Raw genomic sequence first — 20,950 nt, 5'->3', positions numbered from 1 at the left:
AGAAATAAAAAAATATGAACTAAAAAGATTGATGAAAATTCAACTATAATTTACAGGGACCTGTTAATGAGCTGGACCTTGCTTTCAGCAGCTAACCACCCAAAAACAAAACTGTTAACTACACCTGCCCTCAGATTAGATTGGAACTTGGAAGAACCAAAATTTACAAGGACAAAATACAAATACATATAATTTTGAAAAATCAATTATGGTACATTTCACAGAGCAGTACATGAGTGGTTAGGATGCATCTCTTCAATGGCAATTCCTCTCTTATCTTTTTTGTTCTTTTTTCTTTTTTGCATGACTCGCAATTTCTGAAGAATTGATATTTCCATCTGCAGTCGGACTGAAACCTATCTTAGGTTACCAAACAACAGCTCCAAGCGATAAGCCGCGATGTGTGTGGCCTTTCGCACAATTATGGCTCTCTAATTATCGGATGTCCCGATTTGTACTATACATAGCTGGTCAATTCCCAGAGTCCGAAAGCTAGCTATTTATCACGTCGGAGTTGCTCCATGAACTGATGAATTCGTGTCTGTAGGGTGAAACGATGATGGCAAATGCGGTTGCTGTAAATGTGTTTCATTTGCAAGACCAAGAATTGCAAGTGTCGGTCTGCCAAAACACATGCAATAAGCTTTAAACAGAAGAAAAAAACTGCCACCCCCAGTGTATATGGAAAAGCAAAATAGAGGAGAACGGACTAAACAACAATTATGGTAAACACCGGAATAATACTGCAGTTAAAGTCAAAAGGGGAAAAAAAAAAAAAAAAGAGAGCAAATTCTACAGTCTAGAATGTTCTTCGCAAGAAGAAAAATACTATAAACCTGTTCAATCAAAATAATAACTCAGAAGCCTATGAATGCATTATGAATCACTGAAGCAATTGCAAATATTAAAGTCAAACAGATGTTTCACAGTTTCATAGTCAAACTTCACTTCCGACAATTTGTATAGACCGGACATGTCAGACAAAGAGGTTGAGTTTCAATGAAAAACCACAGACCATGCTCTTTCAAATTTTATCTATAGTAGCCTGAAAAAAATTGAAAACAATCTCCGCGGAATAAAGTGGGTGGTCAATCAGATTGCACAATACCTAGGGAGTGAAGCTTTTACACTAGGCTGGCTAGCATAAGCAGCAATGGGACCTCTGAGGTTCGCATATTTGTTCAAAGCACTTTCAAGTTGTGGAGGTGGTAACTGCAAGGAAAAAATAAGCAAAGAAAGCTGTGACTAAAATCACCAATAGACAGCAAGGGAAAGTTCTCCATATAAATAGACAATGTGATACCTGTAACAATACACGGAAAGAATGTGGCTGTGTCTGAGACGCACATTTCAAGAAGCCAACCCACAGTTTTGGCATTCTCCACACCTGCAGTCAAGATTGCATATAAAATATCAGTTGTCCCCTCGCCATGCTAATTACGAGTTCTGACACATCAACCTGAAAGATCACATACAAGCCAAAACAACACAGATGCATAATGGTAATTCTAACCCCCAGTACACATACCTGTTTACTCACAAGTTTGGAAAGTATTTCCATTACAAAATCAACCTGAATAGAACGAAGGCATGAAACCGTGTATTTACATAAATATGGAAATCAGGACAATAACGGAAAAAATAAAAAAAGAAAAAAAGAAAAAAAAAAGGAAAATGAAGGAAAGAAAGTTACCAGTGAAGGAAAAGCATCAATTGCCTGAATAACTGTCCGCATAAAGAGAAGAGGAAGAGGAGTTTGATCAACCTGAAAAACAAATCAGTTAACTAAATACTACATGAAGGACAAATATTGACAGATGATATATGCATACCATCTGATTCAGGGCCTTTGCCAAGACTTGCTGTGTGAAAACTGTGCGTTGCTCGAAACAAGCTGAGCAAGCATCTGTTATCTGCAAAAAAATACAAGCATACAAAACTGTTAATAATTATACAAGGCGCATGATACAAAAGGAGCAACCATACTATCACCACCAAATCATGGCATAGCCACCAAAAAAGGCGATATAAAGTATTGTCAGGTAAAGTACATAAAAAAATTAAAAAGGGAGGCTTCATTGAGTTGTGTAGAAGTACAATGAGATACGTGCCACAATAATAATATTATTTATTATTGAGTTGACAAGGCAGAAAAGTAAACCCTGCCAGTGGGATGCACCTTGGCAAGACAAATTGAAGGGATGTGCCTTCGTCAGAGTTAATTGCAAAACTCAAGATTAGTTCAACCTCAATCTGATCCATCCCAATTTGTTTGAGCTTTTATTCTATCTGAGTTGTACTTATTACAAAAAGTACATCCTTGATATACATTGCAAAGAAGATTAATATATAAAGTACAACATAAACCTATCTTTGGGCAGAGCTATTTTCCTAAGGTTGGAATGTGGGAAACTTCAAATTGATCAAGGCCCGTATTTTCGTCCAAATTGATCAAAACGTACTACTGAATGACTATTATATTATGTGAATTTTGGGTACACAACTACTTGTGAAACATTGGATAGAAGATAGGACCAGATGGCGCATTGTAAGCAAATAAGTGGTAGTTCATAGATCATCCAACTGTCTACTCTATAACAGTTTATTGAACGGAAAATAATCAATAAGTGCGTGCCTTCTTAAGTGCGAGACCATCTTTCTCGGGAACAATTCCATGGATGGAAACCAAAACTTCCGCAGGCGTTAAAGCTGGACCTGTATGAGCTGAGCCCTGCAATTGATAGGATATAAACTTAGTAACTACACATACAAGTACTTCAGCAGTTCACGAAGTCAAGAGTATATGATTCTACCCATTGTTTGAATAGCTTTACTTCAGAATTTCTCAACATCCTACATTTTATATACACCTTGTATCCTTTGCAAATCTCAAATTCATAAGATAAAAAACTTAAGTCTGATTTTCCTTTATAACATCTGAATGTGATGTATTTATAAATAAAATAAAATAAAATAAAATAAAATAAATAAAAAATCTGAAATGTGAAAGGAAATCAATTTTTTATATATAGTTGTGTGTGTCCATATCAAGGACACATAAAACAGTGTTATACATTAATAAAAACAAAAAGTGTTATACATCCGTATATAAATACACAACACACACTGCGCAATTAGCATTTGTGTGAAATCAGACACTGAAAACTGCATGTACCTGTAGTATGTGAGCAAGTGCTGTCTGGAATTTTTCTAATGGAAGAGCGACAAGCCGAGGGAATATAGGTAAAACCTGGTCCCATTAAATGATTACACAGCCATAAGGATACGTCTATATGAAACTAACATAACAGCATAAAAAATTTCAGTACTGATGTTACCCTTTTTTATTTAACGCAAAATGTGTGATAACACAATAATAAAACTAGCTTCTCATGAATCAAAACAAAATTGGAATTCGTTTCTGTTTTTTTTATACTTCAGATCTTAGCAACATGCATTTTCCTCTCGCTTGTGCCACAAGAGCATAACTAAGGTTGAAATCATAATGAAGATAATATGTACCACTTTTTATACTAATAAAGTTTTTTCTTTTACTTTATCTAATTCATGTTTCTTAACTAACTTCTAATATTACGCAATGTAATTATCTTTTTAAGCATACATACAACATGATGGAGAAAGCTTAATCTTTATTGTAACATGTTCTGTAGTGTGATGTGTTATGCATAAGTTTCTATGGTGTTAAAATGTTTTCTTCACGTTCAGGTTGGTTACTTCGTAATTTCTTCATACTTTGTTAAAAAGAAAAGGTAAAACATTAATCATGTTCCCCAGTTGAAACAGCTTAATTTTTGGGAACAGTGTTAAAACAAGAACACTACATATCATTTGAGGAGTACTAGAGGAGGAGAAACAAACCTCATTTTTTGAAAGTGCAGACAGCATTGGAATGAGAATTGTGACATCCTACAGCCAATAATATCCAGCTCAGGTTGAATCATAAAAATGGTAATAAAAAAGAGATGTAACTACTGATCAAAAGAAGAAGTTTTAGTTATTTGGAAAACCTTTAATTTAGTTTCATACAAATGCTTAACGGTGGCTATCAGATCAGACGAAGGTGATGTCTCCTGGGTCAATATTTGCAGAACCTTGCCATATTAAGACAAAAACAAAACAAAACATAAAAAACCATAAGCATTATATGTGGGCATCAAATCTATACATAAAAACAAAACCATATTAACAAGAAAGAAAAAAAAACAAATAAAAGCTTCAAAATTAAAAACACTCGAAATAAAACAGGAAATACAGCACTCACCAGCATCAAAAGATTCTCACTTCCTTGTGGTGGATCAGATATAATATTTAACAATTCGGAATAAGATGACCCTAAGGCCCTTATAAGAATGGGAATATGGCGATGAAAAGCCTGCATCATTTCAAAGGTAAACAAAGGATTTAAATGCATGCCATTAGCAATTACATATGATTAGGAAACAGTAGCATGGAAAACCATTTCTCACATGAGGCATATTGTCATGGGATATAATTTCATCTACAATATGCAAGCACTTGGAAATCTAAAAAGGAAATTTAGCATGAGCTCAGGAAATTTAGCAAAGGAAAACCCAAAATCACAGGAATACACCCCAGTATATATTGGTTTGCATTTAGTACAAGACAGTACTGAATTGTTTATAGCTCCCAATAATTGGAAGGGCAGGCGCAGGAGCAATGATTGTATAACCTGAACATTGATTGTCTAACCTTAGTGGCATGGGATGTTCGCCTAAAAATGATTGACAACCTTAGAGGGTCAACACAAGAACAAACCTAGTCCAAACATTGATATATATACTGCACAACTGATTTAATTTTTTAACCTAGAAATCAAACTGAACCATTATTACAATGTATAGATCTGCTTCTGTTAATTAACATAAGACTCAACTGAATCTGATGTAAGTCTGTAATATGTAAGGAATGGCAATGTTGCGTCCTTGTGTCAGCTTAGGGCAACATTGTTGGGCCAGAATTCTATCAACTTAAGCTTTTGAATGATCATTTCAGTCATATATACATCACATGCAGAGTTGGTTTACCTGACGGCCCAACTCAAACCAGCCTGACAACAAGGACAATTGAAATATAATGACCCAAACCAGCACAAAGATACTAAATTCAATGACAGGTTCTTAGTTTGAATAACTGTCACACTTATTTCAGTATGGTAGAGACTCTGTTTACATGATAACCTCACAGGAAGAAAATGTGGCTCACAGTTTGCAGCGCCATCACAGAGTTCATGCATTAAGTAGTCCGCTTACATGGAAAGATACCATAATAGACAAAACATAACAACTCATCTAACATGCTATCAATTACTACAAATATATATGTCAACAGAATCAACGAAAGTTTCACCTGCTTTACAGCTTTCGGGGCATGTCCATAAGTATTAAATACAAGTTGAATAAGAATAGGTTTCTGCAAGTATAAAAAATAAAATAAAAAGAACCTAAGTTAGTGTCGCCTGAAAAAAAAACCAATTATGACAAGTTGCTAATTAATTACCAGTCATGAGAAATCGAAGGCAAACCTTTATACATAAAGAAAAAAACAAAGAAATGAGTCGTTGAACTTCAGGAAATGACATGGTTGATAGTGCTTGGTCCTTTCTTGAGGAATCATTTTCAGAATTTCCAGACTCTGAAACTTCAAAATCACTAATAGATGTTTCTTGACTTTCAAGCTGAAAATGATTGCGAAGGAGGAAAAGATGAGATTAAAGTAGATGTTAAATGCAGAAGCTATCCCCCATAAAATACTGTAGATGCTAATCTCAACTAATCCAAAAGGGTAACTTAAAAGGTAGACATTTAGTAAGGGAATCCCCATAAACTATAGAGATAATAAAAGCAGCCATCAACTAACAAGTATAATCAGGAGAAGACCCTGCAGAAGTTACTATGTCAAGAATGCCATACAAATGAGCTACAAAGATGCCATTAGTCTTAGAAAACAAAGCCATAGAATTTGAGAGAAGACAACTCAGAAATTTCGGCATATCAGCTCTCAAAATCATAAAAGATTTAAGCTTAGAACATCAAAGGACTTTCAAATGCAAAACTCTAACGATCTATCCAATTGATAAGCTGTTACTGCTATATTGCTGCTGGCATTTCCTAATGAATCATGGCCCACTAGATGAAAAGGGAAAAAAAAAAAAAATTATCTTCACCATGCAAGATTCTCATGGTTGGTTGCAATTGCATGGACAAGAAAGGAAATAGTAACAGCAACTGAAAGAAGCATACCATCCGTTCTGCTCTTTGCCCAGTGGGCCCCGATTGTGCATGCTCTGTACCAGATGGAGATTGTTCAACAGCAGACAGCAACATATTTGTAGCAAATTTCTCAATAATTTCCGATATGTAACTCAACTGGTAAAGTTTGTTTGCCACCTATAGAACACAAACAAAAGACCATGTATCAGAAAAAGAACTGACTACAATTCTTGCTTTGCAAGACGGACTACAATTTAATTGAAAAAGGGAGCCCTGCCAACATCTTGAAATCAGTATATTAGCAAGACTTGGGGATTCTATTGAACAGTAATATCCCATACCAGCCGGATAGCTTTGGCTCTGATCTCATCTTGTGAATGAACAGCACACTGCCATGAGGAAATATTTGTTTGGGTTATGCATTTTTAAAAATGAAAGAAACACAGATTTGAGTTATGTATTAAATAGCACAAGAAGCAGACTATAACTAGAAATAGTTTCCATACAACAGGCAGGTACATCTACATAAGACTAAAAGCAAGACTGCCTAATTTCCTATTACTGTGAAAATTTTACTCATTTAAGCATTAAGCTTGTGTAGTACATCCAAGTGAGAATTAAGCTCAAAATTACAACACTTTGAACCTTATTGTAAAACGTTACTTAGTTCTTCTACAGGAGCTACGGAGAAATAAATATTTTTTGGATCCAAATATCTCACTGTTTTTGCATATCCTTTAGTGGACACGGATCCACAATGAAATTGGTTGTGTACCCATACCAGCTCCCTGCTTATGATTAATGCAGGAATCAATCGTAACTCCCTAATCTCTGGTATAACCCTCAACACTGCAAGCAGGCTAGCTAGAACCTTGAAATATTACCATTGCTGGTTTTACAAAGCAGAAGGCTAGCATATAACAGTCAGCTAGCAAATATGACTTTTACAATCTGTCCTCTTTAAACCTTCCTAGGCAGAATGCTAAATTGTTAAACATCCAACATTGTCAGCTCTACAGACAATCTAGCCTGTTCACTTTTATTAAAGTCCTCATAATGATATTATAACCCTGTGAATGCAAGAAATGCTTGATCTGGTTCATAAAATTCATTTGATAGCCATGAAACATCCATTCATGCAAACATGCAAAACAATTCCTCCTCCTCCTCAATGCCTGGATCAACAAAATTGAAGTTCTTTTTGGAGATTCTTAGCATTTCTATATTGCCTTGTATGTTAGAGAGAACCATATACAACAACAGATCACCATTACCTACAGATAGATCAAAGTATTTAATAATTTGATTGTTAAAAGTTCAGCCCAAGTTACCTTCAAAGTGATGTCTAAGCAGCTTTGTCGATAATGTGGCCTCCCCAAAATTAAACTCCAAACAGCACCAAGGCCCTGAGTGACACGCTCAACGTCACGAATATCTTTTCCATGTTTATCAATAACATCAGAATTGCATAGATCATCTAACAGTTTCAAAGTTGAGTCGGGCAGAATTGGAACTTCACCAAGAAGTCTACTAAACGACTTGTCTGAGGCTGGAAAGGACTCCAGCAAAGACTTAGCCTGCATTGAAAAACATAATATATCCACTTCTTACAGAAACAAAAATAAAAACAAGGTACAAACAGAAAAGCAGGTGCCTACCACTTCCAAGAGGAACTTCTCATATACAGCAGTAGCAAATGAACAGCTTTCAACTGAATCAGATATCGTCAAAGCATGCAGATGGTACAAGACATGCAATACTAGCTCATGGCCCTGAAATCAATTCTTACAAATCAGACTGAATAACATTAAATAATAAACTAAGCTGTTCAGTGTTAATCTGTTTTGTTTAACAGAACAGAGAATTTTGATAGTAATAAACCAGTACAATCAGTGGACAACAAATCCACTACAACACAACAGCAAGAGTTAATCTGTTTTCACCAAAGTGAATGGCTGGTAATACCGAAGAAGATCAGTATCTACAATCGGTTGAAAATGGTCTGCTGTTGAAAATAGTGATACAGACATACCTAGTTCAAAAGCATAATCCTTGAAAAAATTCTTGTGCACCCAAGACAATATGGGATAGACTAACAACGGGAATAATTTGCAAAACCAACTCTTTCAACGAACCAACATAAAGCTTGCTTTCATCATTATATCACTAACTACTTAGACTTACTAAAAATAATTTACCACACTATCTCAAATACCATATATCTAGCCCACAATGACAGCTATCATCCAGGTCTTACCCAGAGAAAAAACTTCAAGAAAGTAACTGGGAAAACAAACAAGAGAACCTGCAATTTGAAGTAATAGATACCTTTTGCTGTTGGTAATCCACAAGGATATGCTTATGCAGCAGTACAACAATTTCATCATCCGCATCAATCTGTGAGATCAAAACATTTACAGATAATTCTGAATATGCTAAAGGTGTGAAACAAAAAAAAAAATTTAACAGAATTCTGCACATGATAATTCAATAATTCAAAAACAAAACTCAATAATTAGAGAATAGATCTTGGTGAACTGATGCTGAAAGAGTTCAAAGAAAATTTTGGGTGATCTTCCAGTGCATTGTCTACTGGCTTAAGAGTTACAGGAAGTTGAATAGTTTTAGGACAATACTTGAAAAGAAATTTATGTGGGTGCTTATTTAGATATTGAAGCCACTCATATTGAGACAAAAAAAGTAAGGCAGTAATGCTAAGAACTCATCACTCAACAAATATATTAATTTAATCTACTCTGAGAAGAAAACAATTACCAATTTTCATTTGAGTTCGAACAATCATAAGAGTGATCCCTACCTGAGCAACCAATCGAGCAAGTAATGCCAAGCGCATCTGACTGTAATCTGCACCATGCAAATACTTGTATGACTCAATAATTCGTTCAATTGCTAATTTTCCCACACTTCGTTCCTGTTCTTGGGTCAGCTCAACATAAATGGGAAGCTGAGGAAAATCTTGATAAGTATCTTCGGATGCAGACGTGTTTGAAAGAACTGGAGAATGCTGATCAGATTCTAAAAAGGATGAGGTATCAAGGTCCTCATCCTCATCTTTCCCTTCAATATCTGAAAGCTTCGTTGCAATCAGGTCCTCATCAACTGTTTGCACGGGAGAATCTGTGAGATCGGAAGATAAACCGAGCTTCGAAGCAGGGTCAATTTCAACAGGTCCATCCAGAACCTCCTCCTTAGGAGTTAGTTGGCCACTTCCAGAAACCAATTGGCTATCAAAAGTCTTTTCATCACTTTCCGTTTGGAGCATGGGAGTTGCTAAAGGAGTTTCGACAATGGTCACATTGGGGAGCAGATTAAGCTTATTTAAAGACATTGAGCCATCAAAGTCAGACTGCATAGCAGTAGTATCCTCCATGGGTGTGGATGCCAGTCCAGCAGAAGCTGCTGCACTTCGCGGATCCAAGCGACGAGGATCCTGAAAATGCAACTGAGATTAATTTAAAATATTTAAAATCCTAAAATTCTTGTAAACTGAATAATTCATAGTAGTAGATACAAGCAAATGAAGACTTGAGATTTACTGAAGTTTACCCTTCGCGGATCTCGCTTGGAATCAGTGGGAAGACTATTCACATTGGACACATCAGAAACTGTTAAACTGGTTACAGTTGCTGAAGAGAAAGGCACTTGTTCAGTGAGAACTGGAGACTGCACAGAAGATGTTGGGGAGCCTGCAACAACTTGTGCCGAACTACTTAAAGAACTTATCTGCCGTGGAACTGGAAAATTCCCGAGCCTTGTCAAGGGTGGGGGTATCTTAGGCAAGTGCCTCATATTAGTTATAACAATATCGGCCAGCAGATCGGGATGGATATTTGAAATAAGAATTTCAAGTGATTCACCACCTCTTTCTCCCTCACCAAGCAAAGCACCGATTACAGCAATCATTTGCTCCACAGGGGTCAACTCACCATCTAATACAGGAAGCTCAGAGGACACTCCATTGACAGAAGTGGTGTCCCGCCCAGAAGCATTCATTTGAACTGGCAAAGTTGAATAGGAGTCAGGACCATAACGAATTCGCTTGGAAGGCATCTCGTGATTATTAGATGCCTCCTCAGTATCCAGAGGAGTAAGTCTTCTCTTTAGCAGGTCCCCCGAAACAGGCAACTGGCTTGATTGTTGATCATCCTGATTATAGGAATTTCAATGAGGCAATGAAAAAAAAATTAATATCAGTGATTGGATTCTATATGTGAAGAATAAACAATAAGCTTTGCAAGATGAAATTATTTTACCTTGCCCAACCGAGCATCACGTGAAACACGCTCAGCATTTCTTAACATTTTTTCAACTTGACGGATCACTTGATCAGCCGCATCACCAGCATTCATAGCTCGTAGAGCTCTAAGCAGTCTATCTCTTGACTGAAAATGTAACAGGGACGAACTTGTCATGCATCAGACCAGATGGAAAATACAAATACTTTAATACTTTTGCACTTTATCTTTTTTTAACAGAATGTGACCATATCCATGCCCATTCTCGTCCTGTGCAAAAATTAACTTTCAAGATTGCAAAAGATCCACTTCCAAGGAAAAAGAAAACATGAAATTAAGGGAAGTTTTGATCTTATATCAAGATATGATTTTGGCTTTATTGTGACATGATGACTAAAAAATTTAAGACGACATCAATATCACCTGTTAAATAGGCCCCAAAAGATGGTCTCCAAAAAAAAAAAAAAAAAAAGGCCCAAAAGAAAGAAAACCGAAATTCACATTTACAATTTGTTTTGAAACTCTAGTTAGAAGAGATAATCTATGATATAAAAAGAAGAGAAACTATGTGCAAGAAAATAAGAGAGGAGATCAATAATTTATCTCACTTTAGCTTAGATGTATATAACAAAATGGAGGAAACGTAAAGAGATATTTTTAGAGTATCGAAAAACAAACTCCTAATTCTCATTGCTCCCCAAATCTCTCTCCTTTTGGAGTTGGAGAGAATGAAAGTGGGCCAGGATAAAATACTAGGCTAAAAAAATTATGTTCTCTTCTCTCTATGCTTGGTCATGTTATCTCTTCTTACCCAACCCAAACAAACTTTTCAATGGTTTTTTTTATAATGTAAAGGGTGATGGGGTGATGAGATGATCAGTTATGGGATCGTATTAAGTTTTGGGCATCTACGTCTTCAGAGTTTAGGGAGTTTACCTTTTATTTAACACATTTGGATTGGAAAGCAGTAGTATCGTAGAGATAAAGTTTTTCATGTGAAATGTGGTAGGGCGGTGTCTTAGTTGTAAGGCTATGGTTGTTGTACATTTGGTGGATGTCTTGTTCACCGATTTGTGACTTGGTTCTAATTTCTCTATTTTGTTTTTAAGAATACAGAGTCGGGCTTTCTGGTTTTCTTGATAAAATTATGGTTTCTTACAAAAAAGAAAAACAAAGAAGCCATATCAATCAACTGAAACTAATTCTTTGCTGCATGATCTATAGGCTACATGATACACAAATGCAGAGCTAAAAGAATCAAATACTCCATAAATTGTAAGCCTGCCATAATTCGTCTGGTTAAATCACACAATCCAGGATTAGAAAATCCATGGAGAAAGAAGGATCTGAAGGGACGCAATTACACTGATGACTGGTAATAACCACAAAAACATACAAAATATTAAGAAATTATAAAAACTTTTACCTCTACAATGACTGGGTTAGTGCACCTAAGGAATCCCAAGAATGCAGTTCTTAAAGAATACTGGATGCTGGCAGCATGGTGTCCTTTCACTATCTCAAAGTTTGGATCAAAATCTAATAGTGCAGAAAGAATGGTATTGTAATGAACCAGCCTTTTCCTTGCTATGGCTGCAAGACTGTCAAGCAAAAGAAACATCTTAGAGGAAAAGCACTTACTAATAAGAAGTAAGAAGAAAAGTGACACTTTAAGCAGATCTAGACATGAAAGCTAAATAGCAAAACGCAACTAAAGGTCAGGTTTCAGAAAAATATATGAAATATACACGCGTTATACATAGGTCACCACAAGCAGAAGAAAAGAAGGTTTGAGCTTAAACAAATAGCTAGACATGCTAACAAATTAGAAAACAAAAAGTTTTTCAGTAACAAATGCATGCTCTCACCAGAAAAACTAACCACTTCCAGGAAATGAACATGAAGATTAGCAAAGCTAACCCAGAAGGAGTTTTTACAAAAGCACTACAAATTATCTCAACCTTGTGCATACGGAAACACACACAAAGAGAGAGAGAGAGAGAGAGAGAGAGAGAGAGAGAGAGAGAGAGAGGAGATGATTGAACAGGGAATGAAAAGCTGCAGTAATGGGGGGAAGAAAACAAGGCAAAACCAGATTGTGAAGGAAATAAGAGGCAAAAGATGCATTTTCTTGCTTTCTGAATGCATCTAATAGTGTGGTGGACAATCATCAAGAGCAAGATACTCTGATGTCATCAGATTGAGGTCCACAGGGTTGAGAGAAAGTAGTGCACCTATTCTTCACAGCTTGATAACAAACCAGAGATCATAGAATCCTCTACACACTTAAGATGTCAATAGACATTTTTTTCTGTACATCTAGTAACTTCCAGTGTTCCATCACGTCCTCGCTGACTCTATTGAACCATATGTCTTGATTCTACTTGTTTGCTTACAACCTACATAGATAACTTTGTTCAACCAAGGCATTGCTTCCAAAATGTCTTAAGCAGGTTAAATATGTTGTCTATTTTTTTGTCTTTACACATAAATAAAACCTCAGTTCCCTGTGGCAATTAGATTAATGCAAACAATTGAAGTCAAAAACTTCATCTCTCATAGCATGAGGGTCATGCATACATCTGCCAGAAGCAAAATGCATCCTCTAACAATTGAAAGCTAAATGTGTGGGAATCACAGCAGACAAGAAGACTCTGTAAATGCTTGCCAGAGTAAATTAAGAACTACGGAGAAGGAAATGAAGGAAAAGCTAGGAAAAAAACTGCAATGGAACAATGAAGAACATGCAACTGAATAACTTATCACCCACACATGTGAGTACCCACCATTAAGCCACATAATTAAGTTAGGTTCTAGACAAAAATAATACACAAGATTTTTCCATCCAGGATTAACCAAGAGGATGATACCTCTGCAGCACAGCTACCGAGAACAAAAGTTTAGATTCTACTTTTGTCTTCAACAATCTATCATATGTTCATAAATTTAGTTTAAATGATAATTATGCAACGGGCATTTCACTCATTATTCATTTTGCTTTCTATATAGGTGTCCCAGTTATATCCTTCTTACCATACGTTTGATATCATTTCCTCTTGTTAGCTTGGCAAAGGACTCCAAAAGACAGGTTCAGGTAACTTATGGGTGAAAAGCATACATAATACCAAAAGCTTCGGGCCACTTTATGAAACCAAGAAAGCATCTACTTGGAAACTCAGGGATATATAGCCCTACTAACTAAGCAAATAAGAAAAGTCGTGGACATGAAATGGGTACATATACTAGCATAGATACAGACCTCCATGATTAAGGATGAGAGGGTAAAATAGAACAAAATGTATCATGATTAAGATTCTTAGACCATATAAATTTTGTCCTTAAGCATTGATCAACTGCAGCATAATACTTCATGAACCTTTTCTGGAACAAGCAAAAACAAGTATAAATAACTGAGATTAACTAAATCTCTACTCCATGACCCCAAACAAAACAAAAAAAAAAAAAAAAAAACCCTAAATCTCTACTCTTTTCACTTCATTTAGAAATCATCGTTGCTGCATCAGAGGTCAATGTGATTAATTAAGTTTATACATCAGGGACACCTATTGAAGTATTTACAAGCATTGGAAAATTTATTCAACAATCCTAATTGAAGAAACGATAGCTTAACTAGAACAAGCAGCACGACAAACAAGGGCAAGCAGACACAACTCTCACTAAGTGGAACCCCTCAGCTCCACACATACTGTTGGCTAACCTAAAAGGAGACTTGGAGTGGCCCAAAAAGAAATTAGAGCAAGTCACATATGAAAGGAAAGATTGATTACTATGCATCATAGTGCATCACCAATACCAACCACCACTACCATCACTACTTCAGTCGCAACCACCTTGGCCACGAGTTGTAAGGAGTCGTGGTCTCGAGTTGACAACAGCCTCAGTTTAACTCATCCACCTAAATCTAAGCAAACAATTAGCAGATAAATGAAGACTCATATTCACTATTGAGTCTTCAGGAAAAAAGTCTACAATACAGCAGTACCACCATCCGAATTAACAGCTACACTACTGGTAGATTAGCAAACAAACGTATTCTGATTCTAACCAAAACGGAAATATACATCCACATAGAACAATGCATCATATAAATATCTGATGATAATATCTCTATATATTTTGATGACGTTGCAATCGACGTTATTAACATGGTGTGATGCCCATAAAACTATACACTGAAACCGAGTACCACACAATAATACTACACATCATTAGATAAAACAAGTAGCACATAGGCAATCTCTCTTTAATGCTGTGTTGTAACTTGTAAGAAGGTGAAGAAAAACAGTATCTCCAGATCACTATATGTACCAACATAGGCGTTGCTTCCTACATTTACACAGCATCCAAGAAGAGAAATTTTCATGAAGCAAAAATTCTGCAGCAAAAGGCTGTTATATCACATCAACCTGACATAAATTCTCACATTTCTATGTTAAAAGACTTTTAGACCATCCACAAACACATTTGTTTGCATATTTTCTTAATACTCCCTCGTATGAGATAAACAAGTTTGTTTGAACTTTCTCATTGTCCTTAATCAGATCTCTTTTACGTGTGATAAGAACACGTTTCAAGCTGTCATATATCCAAAACACCAACATTATTAGCACCTCACTTCCCAGACAAGATGACAACACAACATCACATCTAAGTAACAAATTCTTTGTCATACATGCTTCCAAGTGCAAATCCTGTCATCAAAGACATTCTTGGATTTTTCCATAGTTTTTATCTTTTGATGGTTCAAGGAATTCCACTATATAGCATGGAAACAGAAACATAACATAATTCTCATCTATGTGATTCATGTCCCAGGTACTAAGATGATTAGAATAGACTTCATGAAAATGAATGAAAACAATCAACTGTTGAGGCTAAAGCTTGGTTGACAAAGACATGATATAGAAAATAATGGTTACCAGGATAATGATGAAGAAAATCTTTTCTACACTGGATTATTTTTCCTTTTCAATATAACTGAAACTCATATGAAATGCCAACAACCAATGTCTCCACTCAACTTCAGAGGCATTTTATTGATTGTAACTGATAGGCATTACTATGAGTCGACAACTCACTCAACTTCTCTGAACTGCATTTCTAAATTGCTCGAATCCATAACCCTCAGCACAATGAAATTAACAAGCAATAAGTGAATAATCTCTGCTGTTTGCCCCTTTCAGTCTTCACATATGAAATATATTGGTATTAGAACTGTTAATAAAATCATTTCAAGTTTCAAGTCTAATTAGATGGTCTAGGCAGACGTTTCAATCTTAAGGAACCAGGTCCACATCACCTATATTTATAGAAACATGGGATATTACAACCATTTTTATTTGCAATACTCTAAGTAACATAATGTGTATGCATATAACTCCATGTATACAAACCAGTGTTACAAAGAACTCAATATGTGAGATGGAGAACAAACAAAAAAACATATTGAATAAGGTTAAAAAGAAATTTGGATTATTAAATGTGTTAAATGTGTACCAGCTGTTATAAAATAATCAATACATTTTTCAAATAGCTCACACATTATTAGCTGTATGTGCATACAGCCTAGAAACTTAAAACAATGGTAAAGTAAATGGTCTCTCTAACAGTTTACAAACATAAACTGCGTTGCTTGACCACCATGTTTCCCTCAGCACAAGAGATGATCATTTTATCCATCAGTTATCCAATCTTATCACTGACCAATGTAGCTCCAAAGTACCCAAAAAAATTGCAGTTTAACATGTCTAGCCCTGTAACTCCCATTATCTGAACCACCAATGCAGCAGTGTCCAATGCCATTACCTCCTCATAAGAGAGCTGGTCAGCATGCTGCAATAATATCACAAACAAGCAGTTGAACTTGTACTAAAGCTGTTCCCAAGATTCAGTGATCCCTCCATAAAATTAAAGATGGTTAAACTGATGACAAAAAGTATACCGTCTATGTGTTAAATATTTAAGGTCTTCGTTCATCTTAAGATATTTAACGGAATCAGTAATGGTGAAGAAACATGATAGCATCACTTTGAATTACAACCAAATACATTCATGTTGCAACTTCTAGTGACTAGTCACCTCTTTGCATGGAAGGATGAATTTTGGACACAAAAGAGATTGGGGGTGGGGGGGAGAGGAGGGGAATTAAGGTTACAATGATAACCAAAGTGTGCAATTTGACGGAACAAACATATGTGTTTTATATGATTCTGTTTTAGTTTTGTTTCAGATATAAGAACTGCAAGCATGCTTGAAAACTTGGCACAAATGATGCATAGAGTCATAATGGTAACTATGTTTGAAAAACTTATATGCATGCGTGTATGCATTTGTCTTCCTTTTTCATCATCCAAATCTTATCGTGTTAAAACAATATATGCCTGATCCATACATTCAGTGACCCGCCACCAATACAAAAACATTGTAAATTTAAGTTGTATTCAGATAATATGTACTCCATAAACATGTATCCAGAACGAAAGATAGTACAAGCTTTTCATTCTCAATTTGCAAGGGAAATCTACAGAAAATGAAAACTAACGCAAACCCTCAGCTCTCTCATGTTACTGTGGTAAATAACACATAATAGATCCAATAAACTTGAACATTACCGCTTAGGATGAATGTTTCGATATCCGAATGTTAATTTATTCCTACCTTGCTGATTAAGAATATGAGAATTGGCTACCAAAAGAATATAACAGGTCAAATGCAAAATCAGTCCAAACACTGCACTCAATGTTCCACAATCTTTAGATGCCATAAATTTTATCCTATTTTTTATAGGACATGTTTCATTCTACTTATTTCCCATGTATTTTTCCCTTTAAAGATCCATGTCCATGATAAGAAATCATAGAAGAGAGAAACAGATTTCCCAATCATGAGAATATTATGTAATCACACAAAATAGAGAGCAATAAACAAAATCAACAAAGAACTTACTACCAGCAAGCGAGCACTCACCAATTTACAATGGCAATTGTCACGCAACCAGGGAGACTACCAGCCGACCGCAACAAATTTAATAGAATGCCAACAGTCCTATTTGCTTCTGACATGAGTATATATGGGTCAAGAATAGGGTGTCCACCAACCAGCCACGAAACATTAAAAGCCTTTTTACTTGCTGTTGTATCTACACAACCAAATTAACACCCAAACCAAACTTCAAAATACATGAAAGCTTAAATTCCATAAGACTGAAAAAGGCATTAGGTAAAAGACAATGCAACTTCCTAAAACCTACATTACACCATCTCAGTAAGACCTTTCTTCTGGTGAGACAGTAAGACTGTTTCATGTTCAATTTATTTGAGAAAAGAAAAGAAAAAGGCCATCAAAGTTGGAATGCAGTACCTTCTACAACAGGTTTTTCAGAGCCATTGGCGTCAGAAGTGAATAGCAAAACATATGTTTCCAAGAATTTCAATGCAAGCAACTTCGTCCCTACAGAACCAGGCTACAAAATCAAATTAAAGCAAATTTCAGGTTAGAAAAATATATAGCCAAAAGTTTACTGTATTCAAAATACAAATGTTATACTTTCTTTCGCCGCCACCGATAAAGGAATGAAATGGAAATGCAAGTCGAGGTACAATTGAATTTAAATTTCAAACACATAATTCCTACTACTAAATTCATAGAGCAAAGACCACAAAAATTCAAACAGAAACGAAATCATAGATGTCTATTGTAGTAAAAGCCAGATCTTTCGTGAGATCAACGAATATTATCCCCCTAAATGATAAACTGAGTAAGCAAATAGGCATGCCTTAACAAAGGCCAAGAAGTAGACATTTAAATCCACCAATTCTAAGGCATCCTCCATCTTGGACCCCAGCACAGTCACATGTCCTCTCCAGCAGTGCAGACTAGAATTCAGAACTAATCTAACATCTTGATGCACCAATTCATGAGGACTAAATTTTATGCATGATGTCCTTTCCATAAAAAACCACTAAAACAGCACGCCCATTCCTTCTCATGATCCACACTACCACCATATGATTAAAAGAGAATAAGAATAAGAAAAATTAACAAATAATCTAAATTTTCTTGTTCCATATGAATGTTAATTCCAAACCCGTAAATAAAATTTCCAGTACTTAAAGAATCTATAGCAGTGTTCTCCTTTTGAAGGTTTCTTCTACAGTAGGAGTAAAATAGAAGTATCATATAGCTTAATTCTATTTAGAGACACATATGACGATATGAGCCTACTAAACTATGGTTTCTTTTATTATTCAAGCATGGATATGTGAAAGATACAGAGGAGATTTTGTACATTATATTTCAGAATATGCAGACAAACATAAGCAAGTTACCACCTACCTCTAATGCAATTGTGAAAACCGCATCCTTAAACTTGGCCATCCACGACCAAAGTTCTTCAAGCCATATCTCGACTTTACCTCGCCGGTGAAACTAATTAAGACCCATAAGCATTCAAAAATTTAGAATATGGTTCCAAAAATGAAGAGCGAACTGCGAATTAAACTAGACTAAGAAATATACAATGCTTCCATCAGATAAGTATTTGAACATATAAAAATACGCTTAGTACGTTACAGATTACTTTTTACCTCTAGCATATAGCTAGAAGGTACTCGCAAACATGAACAATTCTTTTTCTTCTGAAAGAATGCACAAAATCTGGGAAAAAATATTTCGTTACATTTATTCTGGTAAAAATGAATTGCGTTATTTCAAAAGAGGCTTGCTCTTTGGAAGGTCTATCTCTTGTCTGGTATTAACTCGAACCTTTATGAGTGCTGAGCATCATTATCTAGAAGGAGGAAGCTCTTTGCTCTCATTATGTTTATGGAAAGTGGAATACTTTTCTTCTAATTATCAAACGAAAGTAGGAGGGACATTGCAAAATAAAAAAACTTATAAAAAGATTAATCAAAACGCACTTGTTCAGTATTACAACCATCTTCAATATAACATGTTAAGTACATACGTGTTTCTCTTTTCTTTTCTTTTTTTGGGCTAATATCTGCATATGAGCTGTTGAGTCTGTTGACCTCAACAAAAAAAAAGTGCATGCGTCATTGCATGTTCTATGTTTGTATACGCCTTCAAATTTGTGCACACATGTATGAGATGCGTGTGTACGGAGATGGACAAACAGACAGAGAGAGAGAGAGGAGACCTGCAATGTCATCTCCTCCAAGACACTAACAAATAAATTTGTTCCACTAACTATGGATTGCCGTGCAACAATAGAGTCACTGTCCTTCAAAAATTCCAATAAGACAGACATTAGTACAGAAGATTCCTCCATTGCTTTCAATCCAATCTCCTCAACGACCCTGCCAGTCACAAAGAATAATAGATTATAATTAAGCTTGACCTCAAAAAAGAAATTCTAGCCCTTACATATATGACAATCAAGTACGCATGCAACAAGCTTTAATAGCATAATCAGAGGCATAAACCCACAAAAATAATCATGGTGCAATGGAGGTAACAGTTCTTGTCTATTTCTTCTGAGTTATATGACCAACGCTTCTGTTGGAAAGACGACTAGTTAGCATCAGAATAAAAATACTTTGCATAAGTCAATATATTCATCAAGAGTAACAAAAGACAAACTAAGATTCTTCCTTAAAAAGAAAGAGGTCTATCAAATTTTGGTATAATTGAGCGCATTAACAAAATAAAGATCCAAACTTTAATTTCAATGAACTCGCACACCAAAAACTCCTATACATATAATTGTATCTGCAGAAGGTCACCTACGAAACCAAGTTCAACAGGATAAAACTTTAAATTCCATACAATTCAAGCAAAAAAAGGCCTACAAAGTCAAAAGCAACTATAACATGCTTTCGCAATCAATCGTATTGCACTTGCAAGTTGTAGAATATAGGGTTTCAAGAACTCACTCGATGAGAGATAACCGGACAAGGGTTTCGGGGGAGGACTGGAGCTCGATCAGGTAGGGGAAGAGCTCGGCAGCCACAGATGGATGGATGGATAATAAGATATCTTTGGCCTGCTTTAAAGACGAGAGCTTGACGGCCAAATCGCCATGATTGTTGACCGTGGCGAGGAGAGAAAGAGCTCGGTCGCTGGGAGCTGCTCCGGCCATTCTTAGGTGACGACTGGTTAGACTTGAAGCCGGTGGTAAATCAATTTGGCGTCTTAGGGTTTTGAAAAGGGGGAGACGGGTTTTGGCGGGGTTGGGGTAGAGAGAGAGAGAGATAGAGAGAGAAAAAACTTACAGCCTCCACTCTACAAACAAACCCAAATTTGTGACCTAATCGACTATGGCTAATGGCTAAGCCACTCTGCAACTCCTACCTCATCAACAATGGCAGAACTCTGATACCGCTTTTGAACGAGAGAGGGCGAGAGAGGGGAAGGGAGGGGATAGAAAAAGGGGTTTGCCCCTCAAGACGGTGCGTTTGAACT

At 36.0% G+C, this 20,950-nt stretch overlaps 1 protein-coding gene across 6 annotated transcripts; it reads right to left on the bottom strand.

The window, feature by feature from the left end:
- Nucleotides 1-5: 5 nt before the first annotated feature.
- On the bottom strand, nt 6-20,913 carry LOC117614614. Of its 6 annotated transcripts, none has more exons than XM_034343484.1 (27): nt 20,422-20,913; nt 19,494-19,845; nt 18,863-18,955; nt 17,888-17,990; nt 17,495-17,666; nt 11,934-12,108; nt 10,526-10,654; nt 9,819-10,418; nt 9,070-9,702; nt 8,580-8,648; nt 7,910-8,023; nt 7,583-7,828; nt 6,593-6,640; nt 6,282-6,428; nt 5,564-5,716; nt 5,389-5,451; nt 4,283-4,393; nt 4,029-4,112; nt 3,880-3,927; nt 3,176-3,250; nt 2,636-2,731; nt 1,833-1,913; nt 1,694-1,765; nt 1,529-1,573; nt 1,304-1,387; nt 1,109-1,212; nt 6-621 (listed from the first exon to the last, which is right to left on the bottom strand). In XM_034343484.1, the coding sequence occupies exons 1-27, from the start codon at nt 20,625-20,627 to the stop codon at nt 504-506; spliced, it is 4,221 nt and encodes a 1,406-aa protein (XP_034199375.1). In that variant the 5' UTR covers nt 20,628-20,913; the 3' UTR covers nt 6-503. The 6 variants fall into 6 exon arrangements, with proteins under 6 accessions (XP_034199375.1, XP_034199378.1, XP_034199376.1 ...); XM_034343487.1 differs by having other exon boundaries at nt 19,686-19,845; XM_034343485.1 differs by lacking the exon at nt 1,529-1,573.
- Between the last annotated feature and the right edge of the window lie 37 nt (nt 20,914-20,950).

This window comes from Prunus dulcis, chromosome 1 (assembly GCF_902201215.1).
Source record: "Prunus dulcis chromosome 1, ALMONDv2, whole genome shotgun sequence".
In the NCBI taxonomy this organism is placed as follows: Eukaryota; Viridiplantae; Streptophyta; class Magnoliopsida; order Rosales; family Rosaceae; genus Prunus; species Prunus dulcis.
This window is presented reverse-complemented; position numbering and strand designations above follow the sequence as displayed.